Genomic DNA, 20,762 nt, shown 5'->3' with positions numbered 1-20,762 from the left:
CCTATGACACACTTGCCCCAAATTCCGCTAGTACCAAGATACCAAATGTAATACTAGAAGTGGTACCCATTCTGAACCCAACTACTATGTCTATTAGAGTGGTTCAAAAAATCGATTTTGCTCCACACAATTCTCTCGAATCAAAATTGAATTCTGCGTGTTCTCCCAAAATTTGAGCCCATTCGGGAGAAAATTTAGACTGCACAACCCCTCTAAAGTTTATATGGGCATTACTATGGAAAAAACAAGAAATTTATTCAATCGGTCATAGTATTGGCCCATGTGCTCTTAGGGATTGGAGCTTTGTTGTAACTGTGAAATACAATTGTCAGCTACAACTTTGCCGAAGACCGTTTTTTAAACGGACCGGTCAGTAATTAGTTATTGATTTTTGTAAGAGTTGTAAGACTTTAGCTATAATAATTAGGCTGTTCTTCAGGCATCACTAAATATATGCAGTAGAACGTAGTAGCCATGATTTGTGTGTGCTATCCTTCGCTCCAGATGCAGCAATGTTGCCTCTTTAGAAGTTAAATGAGCACTGTAGAAAAAATTGTGATTGGATATAAATCATTAATTAATTACTAACCGGTCCGATTTGAAAACGGTCTTCGGCAAAGTTGTAGCTGATTATTGCATCTCACAGTATCAACAAAGTTCTAATCCCTAAGAGCACATGGACGAACACTATGACCGATTAAATGAATTGCTTGCTTTCCCCATAGTTATTCCCATATATACTTTGAAGGGCTTGTGCAGTCGCAGTTTTCATCCGAAAGAATTCAAATTTTGGGAGTACACTCAGAATTTGATCTAGAATCGAATGAACTGTGTGGAGCAAAAACGATTTTTTGAACCACTCTAATGGCTATATTTCGTCTTTGGTATCACACCCGGTATCCAAGCTCAGTGGATCACAAAACATTTTTCACATTTCTCAGCATTCTAGATCTTGATCTATTACCTCGTACGCCATAGAATGTTGGGTAATTGCAGGGGAAATGGGGACATCTTGCAGGGGATACGTCAAATGATTTTCAAGAAACGTCAGCATGAGATTTTCGCCATGGTGACGCGTTGCAAACTAGATGACAAGTGACAAGGCATTCTTTCAAATCCAGTAATTGTATCAAAAGTAACAAAATGCTTGATTTTCAATAAAATTTTCATATTTATTAGCCGGTAATGCTCCATTCGTCCATCATCGTCAGTTGTTGCCGATGACAGTTTTTCATATGTATAACACAAGAATTTCCCTTACGATAATCAATCGCCCGTTGCTCCCGTGTCGCACGTGAGCTCCGCACAATCATTACGTCTTGATGCGTAAAATTGTTCACCTTAAATACTTTTTCAAAGTTTTGGAATGTTCCTGGTGTTCCTACTAGCGGAGAATGTCTGTGTTTTGTTTGAGTTTCTGTTTTGTTTCAGTGTATGCGTGTGACAAAGAGGGAGGGAGAGCAGTCTCCTTCGATCAGCTTACAGTTAGACGGAATATTTTCATATTTATATGTATATATAGATCAGTATATGTACAAACTTTCAATAACTAACTATCCGTTGTCCAAAGCCATTTGTCCCCGCGCGCGCTGAGCCTTTTTACTTTCGGAGGTTAAAATCACGTCGAATTTCTTCGTTAGTTTTTAGTCGAGTGTAAAACCTAGGATGGAGTTCCGCACCGACGCGTTCCTTTAATACTGGTTCACCTGTACAAATGTGTGTTTGTGTGTCTGTGTTTCCGAGTGAATTTGGCAAATCTGTTGCTAGCGGGTTCTGTTCTGCGATTTCGCTTGTTAATTGGATTAGGCTTTTCTCCCGAATTCAGCGATGCACGGGATTGAGCAACCATGTTGAAGCGTATAAACAAATTTTACAACTGTCAAATTGAAAGTAAACAATGAAACTATTTTTCTGGGGAGAGGGGCACAAATTTTACACAGGAATTTTACACTTATAAAATAATTAAATAATTACTCTTTCGAACGCGCTAATGATCATAAATTAAAGGCTACAGTTAATAAACTTTCCGTTCTCATCACTGCGCCACCGTTGCTGCGCCATCGTTGCCGACTAAACCGCGTTTCACTGGGTTTTGATGATCCACACTTTACAAGACCATTATCTACACATTGTTTCAACAACAAACTAATCGATTCCGACAACGACGACCGACAACGAAGGTTGGCGATTTTCGGGGAGAAAATCAAAAAACAGAATAACTATTTAAGTAGGCTTTGCTTCGGCTGCTGTTGCTGTTGCTATTGTTACACGATTCCTTCTAACGGCTTGCTTTGATATATTTACACTCACCAACACGCGCTCAGTGAAGCGGAACGCGAGAACTGCCGACGGACGGTGACGTTTGTTCGGGCGGGTCGAGAAGCTAACTGGGCTAAAGATTTTGACAGTTCGGGCATCTCAGATACCACTCGTTTGTGCTTGCAAACGTCACCACCCGAAGGCCATCCGACGCCCCTTCGTTTTCGCTAGTTAACCCTCGTTTAAAAAATAATATCTGCTTTAAATAAATGCTATTAAAAATAATAATCACTATTTCCTTCCTTACACAGATAATATCCTATATATACGTATATGAGTGTTCCTCGTCTTCTTCGGTATCACACCTCAGGGTTCTCAGACCTGTATGTTTTCGTCCTCGTCGTCGCTGGGCGGGTTGCTCTCGGACCGTCCCGGTGGGCTTCCGGGGTTCAACGTCGGACTTGGCGACCGCCGGGGTTGACTACTTAGACTACTGGTGCTGCCGTGGATGTTGTTGCCGTTGCCGCCACCGTTGTTGGGATTGCCGGCGCTTCCGTTGCTACCGGCGCCGACCCCAGGGCTTCCGGGAGTGTTCTGAGAAGCAACCGCTGCTGCTGCAGCCGCTGCCGCCGCCTGTTGACTGCTCGCCTGGTAGTAGCTGCTCAGCGTGGACAGCGACGTGGAGGCCGAGAGGTGCGGGAAGGGCGCGCTTGGACCGGGAATGGTGTTCAGCGTGCCCAAGCCCGGAACGCCCGGATAGATTCGGTACGGAAGAGGTTTCTGAAGGGCAGCCGCCGCTGCCGCATGCCGATAGTACGCGTCCACCGCACTCTGAGGAGCCCCTGGAGGACCGGCCTGAGCCGGATATGGCCACCCTCCCAGGTACGGGGGCCCACCGTAAAGCCGCTGAAAAGCAGCGTAATTCCCGGCTTCCGCTAGCAGCTCCAGTCCCACGGCCGTTTGTCGCTTCCATTTGGTTCTGCAACAGAAGAGAAAGAGAGAACACCCGTTTAATTACTTCGCTCCTTTCGTTCGGTGAATTACGACTAAATTAATCCGACCCCGCAGGGCTTCCGCCCCCTCCCGCCCATTTAAATAAACGACCCAATTAACATTTTTTCGCATTTCTCCTGCGGACATGTTCCTGTTGCAAGTGTGCGAGGAGCGGCGATCTATATCCGCTGATAACGAGCATTTAAATGGCATATGCATGTTTCACTCATTTACTATGCACAGGTTCATAACTTATAACATTTACCGCACACAGAAACACCGGCCCTGGTCGGGCGATGCTCACGGTTGGATGCATTTCAGTGCAGTCAGCGCCCCTAGCGGTGGCGGCGGCGACGGCGGAGGTGCCGTGCGTGTTTCTCTCACTAGCTAGCAAAACTGCACTCCGTTCTGTGTTCTAGACCCAGCTGAGAACATGGAACTTGCTTTCGGAGTTCACTCGGGTGTGAATAGCTTCGCGCGCCCCGCTCCCCGCCTCACCGAAAAAGGCGACGCGCCGAGGGCGGAGGGGCGGGATAATTATTTCAGAACCATTTTCAGCTTAATTGTTACTGCTGTTGTTTGAATTGCTGTCGCGCCGCAAAGCGGTGCTGCGCGGCAAGAAACGGGGGGCTTGCGCTGCGGTTGTTGTCGGATAAATGGCTTGTTTAGTGTGTACGCGATTTGCGATGCGATTGATGATTGACAAATAGTTAACGGCAGCAACAGATGCATGCGAAGTGAGCGGTTTCGATAAGAGGTGGGAAGCGGGAGATCTAGTAGGCTGAATTGATGCGTTGCAAGTGAAAGCACTAAACGCGCCTCGAGATGTGCAAGTACTAAACGGTTCGAGTTTGTCAGTTTCGTTAACTTGACAGAATGATGATAAAGGGCTGATTTTGCATGGGATTTTGACGCTTACTGTTCTTGTTGTTAACAAATTTCATGAAAAACTAACGAAGCACGATTTACAGATACAGGCTTTTATTTCCTGAGATCCCAGTAAATTTGTTCGCCGACTAATCAGCTATGCGAATCTCGATTAAAATTAGAAGAGATTCGGCATTCTAAATTAAGTGTGTAGATATTCGCATCTAAAGAAGATAAATCTGAGAAGAGAATATATGCAACGTTTATCCGCAAATTGCATGCGAATCCATTTTTGTTCAAGCAAATGGTAACAATTTACCACACCTCTCTCCCACATCGCCTACTTCGTTCCCCAAATCGTTTCAGAACAAAGCAAAGCAAAATGATCCCAAAGTCACGCTTCCCTCCTCTTGTGATGAGTACCCAATTCGCGACTCTCACCCGATCTCAGTGTGAGTGTGCGAAGGCAGAACCTAAACGGCCTCCCTGACAGTCATCAGAGAACGTTGTTGATGGCTCTCACTTTGCTTTGGCGTTTGGTCGGTCATGCAACTGCAACCAAAAGTGCATCCTCGCGCGCTCGGTTAATTGGCCTGCTGAACCATCGCATCGGAGCAATTACCTGCCGCCGGTGTTGTTCGCCATTTAGAATACAACAATGATGCACGAACCTACAACTCGCACGTAAATGAGTTTTGTAGAGATCTGAAAACGAAAATTCCCCCGTGGTGAGTTGCTTGCCCCTCACGCTAGGGTTGGCGATGCATATAATCACCACCGCGTCTCACCCCCAAACTCACCACTCACTCGCTCATAACAATCCATGAATAATTGAAATATTCATTACTCATTATTCAATGTTTTCAGGTTATGTCTGCCCGGTGCACGTTTTTTCCCTCCTGTTTTTTGTTCCGCACTCTCCGTTTTCGACAAACTGCTGTCAGCAATTGATGCTCTTCGCTCGCACTCGGCCTGCTTGGATCAACGAGTGTGTAATGATATTATTCCGATGCAAATGACGCTCGTTCTCGCTCACGCGTGCAATACACTCAATCATGCTTGCGTTGCTACTCCTACGAAAACTCTACTCAACAAAGTTGTTGTAGCAACGCGAGATTATGAAGATTAAGACTGTGCGAGGTAATTTGTACTATTCAATGCACTGCAAAATGCTTTGCAATCGAAACCCCGTTCGACTAGATCGGCTGCAGCCTACTTCGTTCGGGTTACACCGAGGGGTCAATCGTGAGTCGTTGCTCGTTCGCCTACGATCGATCGCCATGATTGACCGTTAAATCGTTTTGTATAGCCGTCGTCGTTAGTTGCATGCTGCTCCGTTTGGTGCCCAATCAATAGAGACAATTCCCAACCTCAGCAGCCATTTTCAATTTCCGACCAGCTCGCGGTGTCGCCGCGATTCGTGCTCGTGTTGAGTTTATGTGCCATTTAAAAACCCGATGCCTCTCGCTCCCGCCTTCGAACATCATTATCCCTGCTGTCTCGCTTCTCTGTATACCTATTTGTACGTGCGACGGCGCCCCCATGCTCATTGGGCACGTTTCCAGTTCATCGGTTTCCGAACAACGGAAAGCCATAACCTATAAACATGGAACGGGTCTCGGTTTCCCCCGGACTGCGACGACTGACTGGTAGAGTAATAAATAAAATTTGTTTGTTCCCGCCCTCGCTCGTTCACGCCGACGCCACCCGACGACACGAAGCGAGAGGCGAAAATCAGCGGGGGAGAACGACAATCCATTGTCGCACCCCCCGTCGAGCTGTTTTTGCAGATGGTGTCAATTACCGGTTCTTTTTTTAATTTCCCTAGAGGGAAAATTGTCAAAAAAAAAAGGTACTTGAGCGTCTTCTTTTGTAACAAAAGAAAGCTTTCGCATCGAAAAAGGAAATTCTTCGTCCAAATTAAGATGCCTCTCCGTCCCTTGAATCGCGGAATAAAAAGGAAACTCGTTAACAGCTTCTTTTCGCTGATTTGTCACCCTCGGCTGGATGGCAGTTTTGCTGTAATCATAACTTTTTAATTAATCTTTCGGACCGCGTTGCGATCAACCTGAATTTGTCGTAAAAATGGCAAACGGCGACAACGATAACTGCTATGAAAACGAAGAAGTTGAAAATTTTAATCGGTTTTCTTGTTGCCATACAAATGCACCGTTCGGTCGTCCCGGCTTCAAAAGGGATCTCTCAAAACTTTCATTAATCACCCTGTCACAGCAAGCCGTTTTTATTGCATCGCTGCCTTTTGTGAGTACGATTCGCCCTGTGCGCGCGATCGCTCTCTCGCCGCTCTTCCTCTCGCTTCCCTTGCACGGACATCGAAGTCAACGACGCGAAGTCAAGAAAATATTGTCACCTTTAATTCGTTTCCCCGTCGATTCCCGGGCCGATATCCCTCTTCCCAACTCGACGAAAGCGATTAATTTATCATCCGTCGTAGTCGTCTTCGTCGTCGTAGAGACTTTCTTATCCTCGCGAACCCCTTGTCGAACTGTCATCGCTTCATCGCCGTTGTAATAAAGATCGAATTAAGCTACCAGGGTTGTGAGTGTGGCAGTTGCCCTCCGGTCCCACTGTTATGGTATCAATTAATTAATCCATTTCACAGCTTACCCAAAACCGATGATATTCGTTGAATTGTTAAGTTGAAACACTACGACTATGAGCCGATTCGCGCTTCCGAGTCATCTACTGTGCCTACTTTGTTATTAACACCTTACAAGTGATGAAGCTATCCATTAAAAGGCTGTTGGCGATAAGAGTAATATCAAAGGCGAAATAAATACCTCCATGGGCAGCGTCCATTTATTACGTAACGCTTAAATTTGAAATTTTTGACTCCCTCCCTCTACCTCCGTAACGCTTTTTGTATGAAAAATTTCAAATTTTGGTATGAGTCGTAACGCTTGAGCCCCTAGAGCGTTACGTGATTTGTGGATGCCGCCATGTTCCTTGCAGTAAACCAACTTACTTTATCAATCCTACGAAATTTCACACGTTCCGCTCTAAACCAACTTGATTTTTCCCTTTAAGATCGTTTAATTTAAGGATTTACAAAACGGCGTTAGTAGGATTTTCAACTTTCGCAACCTAACCTTGACTTTCACAGCTCCGTTGCATGGAGAGACAAAATGACTTAACCGCGAATCAAAACAAAACACTACTTGAGTCGATTTTACACTGGTACAACAACGTTGTAAGTAACTGAATGAAACGGCTTATCATTTTGTCATATAATTTTTGTGGGAAACGATAGAAACTTCCTAGTGTTTTAACGCGAGCTGATTGCATGCAAAATTTAAGCGATGTACATGGTAAAAAAATGTTAAATGGAGGTTTCGTTTTACAACAGTTTTAGAGGACAGGTTGTCATTCTTCTTGATTAACATTCTCAAAACCGTATGAAAGTTACTTACGTCGATTTGAAAAAGTATTCAAGAAATGGTGAATTGGCTTGTTTACGGGTATCCTGTGTTTAACATATTCTGATTCTTCGTTAAAAACTGAGCCAGAATCCAAAATTTCATATTTTTTCGTGCCTTGGAACTACTTTTAAAACACGTTTGAACTTAGCATGGAAATCGCGTTTGAATCACCCCTCGGCAATTTTTACTTCGGGGAGAGCTGTCATTATGTAAATAGGGTCCTAAAGTCCTGTCCCAATTTTAGTGCCAAACGCTTAAGTTTAGGCCAAGAACACATGTCTACTCAATTTTTTCAAAGTCTTAAAAACATTTATTTTAGATTTTGTCACACCCCTTGGGTTAAACTCAAATTTTTGAGTTTATTTTGTTTTCCGTGTCCCTTTCGAAATGTCAGATGGGAACAACCCCAGTGTTAAAACTGTGGTGGTTTTGTCGACTAAGCGAACGTCAAACATGATCAAAAGTGTCGAGATTCATTTATGGACCCAATTTTAAATTACAATTTAAATATTATAAATCGCTTATTTGAGCGGGAAAAATGCTAAAGTAATTGCAGCAGCATGTTCTTTCGTATTATTAAATAAAAACAAGATTTCATCAAACATTTTAGAACCCTATTGAAATGTCATTGAGTCTTCTTTAATCATTTACTATATCAAAATTAAGATATTAGAGCGCAATAAAATTGTGTTACACTCAGAAAAATGTGCTCTTTCGAACAAGCTTCAAGAAACCGTGAATTTTTCATCACTAAACAACCCAAATTGGGCAAAATTATCTATCAGTTATGTACTTAGAGAGTGCTCATGAGAATGCTTAGCATAGAATCAGGATTTATCCGTTTGACAGTAAGAAGAAAAAGAAGAAGAAGCTGCATGATCACAAAAAAGAATAGAATAAGTGTGGAAGCCTGAGATGAACTCCAGAGCACTTATCCAGTAAGACATTTTATGTTCCTTGTAGTTGCCCTAAGCTTTATGGCATAAAAGGTAATCGAGCTAAATCGAGAATGCCGTGTACTGCGTTCTGTCAAACTTTTATCTCAAGGGGTCAAATACAGAACCAGAACTGGTACCCATTCTGAACCCGACTACTATGTTTCCATTCGTCTCTGGTTATCCCATAGTTCTGAACAGAATTTTTGGAAAAAGCTCTGACAAAATTCTGGTACTGTTAGTTAAATTTGTGTCCAAGTATTGATATAAACTTCGGCAGAAGTTCATCGTCGGCATCTATGTTTAAAATTTCAAATGAGTTTTGGGCCGAATACGAAAAGAAGTTGGGGCCCAGACAGCCGTAGCGGTAAACGCACAGCTATTCAGCAAGACTAAGCTGAGGGTCGTGGGTTCGAATCCCACCGGTCGAGGATCTTTTCGGGTTGGAAATTTTCTCGTCTTCTCAGGGCATAGAGTATCTTCGTACCTGCCACACGATATACGCATGCAAAAATGGTCATGGCATAGTAAGCTCTCAGTTAATAACTGTGGAAGTGCTCATAAGCTGAGAAGCAGGCTCTGTACCAGTGGGGACGAAACGCCAGAAAGAAGAAGAACGAAAAGAAGTTGATAGCTGAATAACAGTTTATACAGCGGAAAATAGGCTATATAAACAATATTTTAGCTGTACAAACTGTTATTCAGCAACCAATGTTACTTGGGAATGTTTTGTGCAGTTTGAAACGTAATTTTTGGAGATATCCATGAATAAATCTGTATGCTGTTTCGCTCAAGAGAATTGAAGAGAATCCTTGACTGAATGGGTCAAGAAATTTCCTACAGAGAGCCCCTTTTGAAATGACATATTTTCTCGGCTGCGATCAAAGGAATGCGATTTTCTTGACCATATCTGGGAAGAAATTTGCCATGCATAGGGATAGGCGATTGATATTCTTGTCAACAGCAAACCAGCCTTAATCTTCTCCATCTTTTCAGGAGAGATTGCCATAAATTTTTGAATCACCCCCACATGACGTTTCTTGGCTACACCTAGGACGGATACACTATAGGGCTCTGCACAAAAATCATCACCTCTCTTTCACTCTTTCACGAAATTTGTAAACAGCAAGGCCAGTAAACGTCAAAATCCCATACAAAATCAAAACAATGCAGAGGCCAGCAAACTGTGACAAGTTTAAAAATATATTAGAACATGGAAATATCAGCAACGTTCAAAATCTTCAAAACATTCTCCAACAGTGACTTTGTTGAATGCATTTTTACCGAATAACTTATTAGTTTTTAAAATAATATTTCTTTTTCAGCGATGGAAGTGCTGCTTATTACGAGCTGTGAGATTCATCATGTGTTGACTTGGCATTTAGCCAAAACCTGGATTTGACTGTTGGGCTTGAAAAGTTTTTCACATGACACCGACTTGAATTTGTGCAGAATTTCTACATAAGATTATTAAATTTATTAAGGACTCGATTCATCTGTATTATTCTATGTGGATGTAAGCGACGTAGGTGATCAAATATGAATATGAAAATGCCTGAAATATGAATAGAAAAATTTGTGTCTTTGACCTACGGCTTCAAAGCCATCATCTCCGAAATGTCAAACTTTAACTCATTGGATAGATGAGATAAAATAGTGACCTGTTTGGAAACTTAACCTGAAGTTAATGTTCTGTTTATCATGAATGTGAAAGTTTTTGAAATTGAAATTTAGGTTGATTGAAAAGTCGGAGTAGTGCGCAAGAGGAAGTATACTGTATTGGGAACGCAACATCAATTTTTATTGGCCAGTGATCAATGAATAAAATGCAGAATTTGCCTTTATAATAGTTCGCAAAGTTCCATGAACCAAATCGACACTATCTACAGAACTGAATTCACGTGATATGCATGGAGCTACACATAATTGGCAAGCTGTTTTCGAATCATTATCATTTTACCTTTTCTCTGAGTTTTGCTAGAGTCGTACTTTCACCACTTGAATTGAAAAGCTAAAAATACAAATTACTTATTATTGAATGAAGAAAAAATGAAATTCTGAAGATACTTTGGGCCATGAATACAATACGGATGAAAAAATTTTACAATTGAACAAACAATCTTAGATAACAGCCCACTAAGATACAGCTATAAAATCGGTAGGCTAGAAATGTCAGCTATGCATTAACCCTCGTTGTTTTATAGCGAGCGTAAAAGCTGACTACATACAAACGCTTACCACGTGGTATATCCAGGGACGAATAGAGACAAAGTAGTCGGGTTCAGATTGGGTACCACTTCTAGACTGCATTTGGTCACTTGGTACTGCATAAGGTACCCAAGTTTAACAGATCGCAGTACACTGTTCACGGTATTCTAGATTTTGCTTTATTACCTTATGTGCCATAAAGTTTAGGGCAACTGCCAGGAACATGGAGGTCTTTATTTCGTCTTTGATACATCTGTCAGAATAGCATAATACAATGTCTTATATCCAGCTTTTTACGCTAGCTATAAAACAACAGAGGGTGATTAGATTTTGACATTTCATGCCTACAGATTTTATAGTTCAGTCTTAGTAGGCATTGAGTTGCGTTTGTTAATTCAACTGTCTGGAATTTTCACTTGATGAAGCATTTCTTCGTATTCAAATTCAGATTTATACATTGGCTATATGTAATTTAATAATTTTAGGGGCGCAGTTCAAGGAATTCCTCGTCCTCATTGACTGAACACCTAACAAATGGTAAATCACTGGTGCTGCCTTAATAATCCCAGCAATATGGATTCAGACCTCTCCAAGACAGATTTCTTTTAATTCAGCCTCCAGATCGTAATAATTGTCATAACTTTGGAACAATGGTGGACAAAGCTAAAAAAATTTTGGCAAGTTTCCTCAAAAAAAGGGATCATCAGTCCACTAGTTTCTTGTCCCAGCACAAAAAGTGAGGTAACTTGAGCAAATACAAATATGATTGACCATATTTATATTTATTTATTGTTGATTTGAAAAGGCGTTGGAAAATGAACGGATACTGGTGCACTAGTTATAATAATGAAATGAAAACAGCATTAGGTCAGTCCGTAGGTGCTTTGCGCCTCGATACACGGAGAACAAAATATAGTGTTCGTAATCATTTTTCCGGTCAATTTAACTATATTTTAAGGTTAATTTGGAGATAACTAAAAATATAGTTGAATTGACACTATTTTGTTAAACATAACTATACCATATAGTTGTTGACAACTATATTTTTGATTGAATTTACAAGCGTCAAACGTCAAAATTTAACTATATTTTAGTTGACTCAAAGTGAATTTTATTGAGTTTACAATATTTTGCAATGTTTACTCAGCATTTTGTTCTGCTTTATCAACATATCTGAAAAGAATCGGTGCTGCTTTATCGATCTAAAAAAACATTGCAAAAATGAAAACAAAGGGCGAGTCGACAAACTTGATATGTGGTCTCCTGCGTGAGAGGTAGTCATCTTAGCACCTACACTATTCCTTGCAAGTTAGAAATAAGTAGATTTGTGAGCATGACTTGAAGTCTAGGGAGGTGAATGTTTCCGAATAGTGATAATTATCAAAATTATAATTGTTATAAGTACCAGTGGATAGCTCAACCAAAGAAGTGTGTGTATTTGATTTGACGTTAATTTAGTGTTGGCGTTAGTTAATTTTATTTCGAAACAACTATTTGTGCGTAAGTAAAAGTAATTGACAGGATTGTAATCTTAACATACAGAAATTCTTCTGCGTGTATGCTATTTGAAATTGCTCGATTTTCATCCTAAAATAAAAGAAAAGCGTGAGACAATTAAAAAATAAATCTGGTTTGGATTGCTTTGAAGTGAAATTTTTTGACAACCATACCCACGAAGTTTGCTTTGATTGAAAAGTGTAGGCATAGTGTAGGCAAGAAATGTCAAATGGGGATGATTCAAACTTTATAGCAAGCTAGCGTAAGGAGCTGGATACGCATATAGAGCTAATGTAATGTTTATTAAATGCTTGCATCACGCTAAAACACTACTGATGCATTTCTAGGACTCCTCTGCGACTGAAATGCTGTTATTCGGCGATTCTACATTTACAATGCTTTTGTAATGTGAATGAGCATTTCATATACTGATTATTAATGCAAATGATACAAGTCACGTGTGAAATAAGAACTTCACAGTTTTTACTATTAGTGATTGGGCAGCACCCTTGAAAAAAAGGCTTTTACATTTCATGGAAACGTTCCGAATTCAGCTCTAATTAAGCTGAATTATTTCCCTCGCAGCCCCTTCCCAGTAAACGTCCTCAGATCAATTTCACTTCTTTTCAATCAAACTCAAGTAAACTTTTCCGGGTTTAGCCTCACTTCACCTCAAATGCCATTTTCTCGCAATAACACCTCCGTTCGATAAACTTTTAAAAACCATTACCGAAACCGTCAACTAATTGCATTATAACCTCGTCGAATCGTGCGCAAATCTTCATCCTTCTCCAAGCCGTGGCCAAAGTTCGTTACAGTTGTCGTCACCTCCTCAATCGATCCGTTCCCCTTCTCTCTGCTTCCCTAGGTTCACCACCGCAAAAACTAACTATACACCCGGAGAATAACGAGCCGAGCACAAATTGGATTAGATTTAAATTCATTTCCTTGGTTTTGGGCAGATGAAAAACCGCAAAAACTTTGTACTCTTTGTACCTACCCCTTTGTAGCTCCCTCGTCTCATGAAGTGTCCATTCGTATGCCTGGGCGGTTGGTCGTTTGTTCCTAGGAACCACGCTTGTCTCCCACTTCCATTACCATTACCGGTCGGTTTCTATACGAGCTCTATATGAGGTCAGGTTTAACTGCAGCGATGCCAGATTTACAGAGCAACAACAGTTTTAGTACCGAATGCTTCTGTTTAGGCCGAATTCGCATGTTTACGCAATTTAAAAATGTTTTTCGTTGGTTTAAGTAAAAATAAACATTTCTTTTTCGGGATTTTAGATTTTGTCTCACCCCTTGGCTTAAACTCAAATTTTGATTGCATTTTATTTTCCGTGTCGTTTCTAAAATGTCAGATAGGAACAACCCCAGTGTTAAAAAGTAAAACACCTGTGGCGTTTTTGCTGAGTGTCAAAAATCAATGATCAATAGGGCCGTAAGAAATTCTGTTTAAAATAAAAGCACAATATTGATTTTCGTAGATTTCATTCACGGAATCTGTAGATCCGTAGAAACTCTTCAATTTCCCAAGATTTACGGATATTTCCGAAGATCTGGCATCGCTGTTCCACTCTACTGATGAGCTTACCCTAAACCCAGAACCGGGACGAGTAAATTATCTCCAGTGATTTACATCTATTTGATTTTGTGGTTCCCTTTTCTTCTCGCCTACTTTTCCGCAGATGTCCATGAGGAGAGGAGGAGGAGCTGCAGAGATCTGGTTCGACTAGGTACTATGACGAGTAGACCGTTGTTCGTTCATTGATAGTTTTTCTCCGCTTGCTTTGACCTGGATCTGGAGTCCCTGGGTCCCAACGAGCGATGAGATGAGGGTCCATATTATAGCAAAGCATGTTATAATCTTGTTGATTTAATTTGATTCATTTAATGGCACATTGCCGCGCACAATTTGTGAATGAATCCCAAGTCTTCGCCTTAGCCGCCGCCGCCACCTTCTGAGGAATGGGATATCCGGCACCACGCTTGAATGGTTAGAGATCTACGTGTATGTCTCTAGTTTAGTTCCTTCTTCTCGACTCGAGTCAAATCGAGTTAATCAATTTGAGGCTTCATCACCGAGAGTCCCATGAGAGGAGCAAATATTTGTTCCTTGGTCGACTTGGTGTAAACAAGTGGAAATTTCACGGACGATACTCGATCATTCATGGGAATGGAAACTAGACCACCGTGAACACCGTAGTATCTATCCCAGCTTAGACGAAGGCAAGAGGTGTTCGGTGTCTTGTGTGCAATGGCTCGTTAACTACCGTTCGGATCGATGAATGGATGGATCGGATCATCACTTCTCAGGAGACACATGTCGGACGTGGAGATATGGGGATGAAGGATTTGCATCAGTGCCCTCTGATGCGTTCGGTACGCTTGTTTACCGTCAAACCCCGGACTGGAATGTGGTTGATCTTCTACTTACTGGGTGCGGTGGCATTTCATCTGCCATTCGTTGCGATTGCGATCTTTGGGAAAATGACGAAGAAATTCGATCGGGTTTGTTACAGCGATCCAAAGAAGGTTATGCAGTTACGTTGTGGAGTAAATCTCTGAGTAGCGCCATTCACAGTAGTGAAATGAGTTTCATTCAACAAAATGAATTGATTATCGTTTGTCGTAATAAAAGATAACCTCTAAAGGATAAATATTTCCAGGGTTTCATATAATAATTTTCCTATGTATATTCCTGAGTAATCCGTCAAGACGTTCGTTCAGAATGTCTTCAAGATTAAAACTTTCTTTTTTTACCCTTCTTACAACCATAAGAAGGGTATAAAGATCGCTTGAAAAACCGACTTTTGATCCGAGGCCCGGAGGGCCAAGTCTCATATACCAATCGATAGAGCTCGACGAACTGAGCACATGTCCGTGTGTGTTTTTTTTTTTTTTTTTCATGCATCTCTAGGAGTTTTTTAAAAAATCTTCTCAAGACTGGCCTGTATTTGTTCATGCTCATGCCACAGTGTATGGTTTGGCACTGTGTGGGATTCGCAATGGGGCGCCTACCCACTAAAAAACAGTCTCCTAGGTACACCGTCACCGTAAAGAATTCTTCTCCGGCACCACCTTGCGGTATTACTTCGAAGAATGTCCGTGTGTGTGTGTGTGTGTGTATGTGTGTGTATGTGTGTGTGTGTATATGTGTGTATGTGTTACAAAAAATGTCACTCAATTATCTCAGCCGTTTGTCAACCGATTTAAACACTTTTAGCTTTAAAAGAAAGCTACAACATTCCCATAGAACGCTATTGAATTTCATTGCGATCGGACATTTCGTTACAGAGTTATGATTCAAACAGTATCGTGAAGTACTAGAAAAAGCATATTCTAATATTTTCAACTGTCTGCATTTTGATCGATATCTCAGCCATTTTTGAACCGATTTAAGTTCTTTTATCGGCTAATGAAAGCTCTGACATTCAATCATAAGCCTTCAAATTTTCATTGAAATCGGATTACTAGTTTCAGAGATATCATTGGAAGAATTTTATAAAGTACTGGAAAAAAATTTCTCTGAAATATTCATTTTTTTACATTTTGATCAATTTCTCAGCTATTTTTAATCCAATTTAAGCTCTTTTTTCGTCGAATGAAAGCTCGGATATCATTCACAACCATATTGCAACGAATTATAAATTACAGAGATAAAAATCATTATTTTCAAAAATCTCTAAAATTCCCCTTCTTTTAATTTAAACATGCACATAAATCTTAAAAAAATCGCTGGCAAAATCATTTTAGGACATCAATTTTTCATTTTTCGATATTATTTTACAGGATGGCAACATGGGTTTATAGACCCTCTTAAACTATGATAATAAGCGTATGAAAACTAATAAAGTTCGATATCCGCCTTTTGACGTGCAGTTTCCTGGACTTTTACGCAAACCATTAAACTATTAAGGCAGATAGAACATAGTCACAACATCCTAAAGTTTAGTTATACACTGGGGATTCGCTGGTTGGAACACGACTGCCTTCCATCTAGCGAATCCAACCCGTTAGTAGGAAAGACTGACAGCTGGTGAAAATGCTCCACACGAACGCATCTGGACAGCAAATCGCCACAAAACGCACATATACACTACCCGTCATAAATACGGACTCACTAAAATAAGTATTGCAACACTCAGCTGAATATTGAATCACCCTGAAAAGTTTAGCATCACCTCAAAACAGGTAATTTCACATTGCTATATCTCGAGATCCTTACGACTTGCAAAGAAGCGATCTTCAGCAAAGTTGTTCAAGGGATCAAGGACATCCGGAAAGTGAACAGTTTAGTTCACGATTTTCCCGCTAGGTGGCGCTAGTGAGCATGCAACATTGAGCATTTCAAACTAGTTCTAGCATGTGATCCATAAGAGATAGAAAGTTCGGGTCTTCGGCAAAGTTGCTCAGGGGTTCAACGACATCCGGAAAGCGATCAGTTTAGTTCGCGATTTTGTCGCTAGGTGGCGCTAGTGAGCATGTAAAATTGAGCATTTTGAACTAGTTCTAGTTTGTGATTCATAAGAGATAGAAAGTTTGAGTATTCCGCAAAGTTGTTCAGAAGGTCAAGGACATCCGGAAGACAAACAGTTTGGTTTGGCGCTAGTGGGCTTTTCAAACTAGTTCAACATTAAGTGAATCAGACCTGAAATACTCAGACCTGCAGCACTTGAATATAAAGCGAATCAAACCTGATACACTTGAATATGGACCGATTCTGACATGAATAACTTGGATATGAAGCGAATCAAACATAAATCACTGGAAATAAATCCTACATCTCTTGAATATGAAATCAATCAGACCCGAACTTTCTATCTCTGATGGATCACAAACTAGAACTAGTTCAAAATGCTCAATTTAACATGATCACTAGCGCCACCTAGCGGCAAAATCGCGAACTAAACTGATCGCTCTCCGGATGTCCTTGAACCCCTGAGCAACTTTGCCGAAGACCCGAACTTTCTATCTCTTATGGATCACAAGCTAGAACTAGCTCAAAATGCTCAATTTTTCATGCTCACTAGCGTCACCTTGCGGCAAAATCGCGAACTAAACTGTACACTTTCCGGATTTCCTTGAACCCCTGAGCAACTTTGCCGAAGACCCGAACTTTCTATCTCTTATGGATCAAAAGCTAGAACTAGTTCAAAATGCTCAGCTTTACATGCTCACTAGCGCTACTTAGCGGCAAAATCGCGAACCAAACTGTTTGCTTTCCGGATGTCTTTGATCCCCTGAACAACTTTGCTGAAGATCGCTTCTTTGTAAGTCGTAAGGATCTCGAGATATAGCAATGTGAAATCACCTGTTTTGAGGTGATGCTATACTTTTTGGGGGTGATTCATTATTCAGCTGAGTGTTGCAATACTTATTTTAGTGTGTCCATATTTATGACGGGTAGTGTACATACGCGTTTGTTCTTTATATGGAGACTTCGAAGCTATGATACTCAGACGTCAAAGTCAGTTTGACATTTTCTGTTGACATTTGAGTGCTTTTAGTTGGAATATTTTCCAACCAGCGAACATCCAACCATCGAGTCATTCCATGTAGCGGAACCCCAACGAGCGAATCCTCACTGTACTGGTACAAGGTTCCAAATGAATGATGAATAATAATTATCTCATACCTGTATGGAAATGTAAGAAGGGTTCAGTCTCACCATCGGTGGATTAAGTCAGGTTTTTAAGGAAATCTCCAAAAATACTTCTTAGAACAATCCAAAGTATTCTTTTCGAATTACACCGGTAAGTATCCCAGAAATTTTAGGTGAAATTTCATGTTAAATTGGTCGGTGCTCATACATAAAAATACGTTAAGGACTCCGAAAATTTAAATTTTGCCGATGATATTTTGATACAGATGTATCATTACGACACGACAAATAACGCAAATATTTTGATATTTCAAATTGCTGAGAAATCCTTTAGAAATTTTAGAAGAGATTGCTCAAGCAATCCCTTCCAAGAAACTAATACAGGAATTCCATAAAAAAAAATCCACTAATAATTTCCACCAGGAATTGCTCCTTTCAAAAATGTTCCAGTATTTTTTCTAGTGATTTCCCTAACCATTCCTCCATAGGCCAGGGGAAGTGGTTCACCTAGAGTGAATTTCTGTCAGAGAAAAAGTAGATTTTGTATGAGATTTGACAGAAAAATGAATGACAAGTTCATCCACTTCTCCTGGCCTATAAACTCCTCCATAAATTCCTCCAGAAAATCCTTTACCGTTTTCCTCTAGAAACTCCTTCAAAAATTTCTGCAGAAATAAAGATTGGACTCGAAAAAAATGCGACAATTTTTTTGGGTGTAACTTTTTATCGCATGGGTGAAATTAAGTGCTTTTTATGATCGCAATACGCAGTTGAAAAGAAATGTCATTTAAAACGGGAGTCGCTGTAGAAAATTTCTGCAAGGAATCAGCGAGAAATTTCTTTGGTGATTCCTTTTTCAATAGCAAATCAGACTCATATATAAAAAGTGTAGGTGAATTCCACCATTTTAATATCCTTAATGTCCGCCACCAACAAGCTCGATTTCTGGTAGGGATTAAGCGTTCTGACGTTTGACTTGGGTCGTTTGGCAGAAAATCGATAAGATCGATCATCAAACTTATCGATCAGCTCTCAAACGACCCGAGCCATACGTCAAATCGTTTTGCCCTACCAGAAAGTGAGCTCACAAATGGCAGCCATTAGCGCTCGTAAAAAACTGGATACTTAAAGCCAAGCGCAGTGGTGCGTATGTTACCAAACACTGCCTCTAAACCCCAATTTCCTTCTGCAGTCAATCTTGACCATACGGCTAGAACTTTGCTTCTTTATTTGCGACCTTCTTCCTACGATTTCCATTACCATATCGCAGCAAGCAAGGCTCTGGAACTTCGAAAAAATTTGCATACTACAAATCGCGTTAATTTCTGCTGCCTTTATCTACAAGCGCCAATTGACATGCAATAGTTAAACGCCGTCTTCCTTGCACGCCGTTTACCTACTACAGTATTGGACCATACAGTTGCAGCTGATTTCGATTTTCCATACAAAATGGTCAAATGGTGGACGATTAGATCTAAGTTATTCATGTTCCATTATGGATGAAATTTCCAAAATACTTCAGGCATAACTTGGATTTCATAACACAATTTTCAATGTTTTTTTTTCTTTCACTAGTTCCGGTTTGAACAAGGTGATTTTTTTGACTAATTTCAATAATGAAGTCCTAAAATTTCAATTAAATTTTGTTCTTATTTGATCACACGAAGGAGCATATTCCTGTAACTACTTTGGCAATTTTTTTTCCCGCTCAAATGACAGCCAAATCATAAATCAAGCCTCTCTTCATCGATCCTCTCTTTTGGTAAATAAAGGTGACAAGACGCAAGTTTGTCAGCGTTTTTCCACCTCAGGACGCAAGATTGCATCGCTGCCAAACGATCTGAAGTGAAAAAATGCTAACAATCCCGCATTTTACCACTTTTATTCACAGAAGAGAGGAATGATGAAGAGAAATCGATCATACGTCCTTAGTCAAGCACACGCTTGAAAGGTGCTAATTGACATTTAGGAAGATGCACGGAAAACATAATTCACTGAAAATCTGAGTTAAAGTCAAGTCACATAAACAAGAGAATATTGTTTTTGAACTTAAACCAGTACAAAACACTGTAAAATTAAGTAAACGTGTGTTTCTGAAGTAAGCTCAAGCGTTTGGTTTAAAAATTGAGATATGGCCTTGCTGCCCATAAAAGCATTTTATATAAAAAACCTAAAATGTTGCGAATGTATTGTCTAATACTGTATGCATCACAAAGGGTATTCCTCCGTCTTGGATCGTTCCTTCCTAAAACAACAGAAGTTTACAGGGCACCCGGAGCCAACCCAAACACTTAATAAATAACAATCGCACCTGATGTGGCGAACATGTTGGTCGGTCGCGTTGCCTTTAGTAGCAATCGCAGTAACCGAGACGCGAACTTTGTGCGATTAAACTAACACACCGTATCGAAACGGAGGGTAAATTTCGCTTACTTTCGCAGCAACAGAGTGGTCTGTTATCTTAATAGGGTCGCTGTTGCTGCTGCGGTTATTCTGCGGTTACAATCGTAAGAACTTTTATGCAGGACAAATTTGTCCACCAATTTTGCCTTCATTAGAGCCCTGCTGCTGCTGTTTGCCGCAGATTGCCGATTCCAAGTGTAATATGTGTGTAAAAAGCGGCACATTTTCCCATCGATAAATGACGTTGTGATTGCAGTGCCAGAGTCACTCACACACGTATCACATGTCGGTTGGATCGGTTTGATGATGATGGTTCGTTGGGTTGCTTTGTTGGTTGGTTGGGTCGCTCTTATTTGTGAGCCAATTTGCTGTTTGCCGTCTGATGCCCGGTCCAATCCGATGGCCAATTGTGGCGACCGGGTAATTTAATCAGGTATTAAATCATGTTATTTTTTCTGGAGCCGTTTGCTTTTTAGTTTTTCCCTTCCAATCGGCAATCGAACTCCCTCCGTTCGGTATACAGCAATAATAAATAAATTGATATCGCAAAACCGC

General features: G+C 40.7%; 1 protein-coding gene across 2 annotated transcripts in view; it reads right to left on the bottom strand.

Moving 5' to 3' along the window:
* Positions 1-1,147: 1,147 nt before the first annotated feature.
* LOC5570655 (homeobox protein B-H1) overlaps positions 1,148-20,762 on the bottom strand; it is a 200,655-nt gene continuing 181,040 nt past the window's right edge. For both annotated transcript variants that reach the window (XM_021851348.1, XM_021851293.1), the window contains exon 3: positions 1,148-3,238. In XM_021851348.1, the coding sequence (XP_021707040.1) occupies positions 2,635-3,238 (604 nt within the window). In that variant the 3' untranslated portion in view covers positions 1,148-2,634. The remainder of the gene's footprint in view (positions 3,239-20,762) is intronic.

The sequence above is a fragment of the Aedes aegypti genome, chromosome 1, assembly GCF_002204515.2.
Source record: "Aedes aegypti strain LVP_AGWG chromosome 1, AaegL5.0 Primary Assembly, whole genome shotgun sequence".
NCBI classification, from domain to species: domain Eukaryota; kingdom Metazoa; phylum Arthropoda; class Insecta; order Diptera; family Culicidae; genus Aedes; species Aedes aegypti.
The sequence above is the reverse complement of the archived record's forward strand: the minus strand, read 5'-3'. Positions and strand labels throughout refer to the sequence as shown.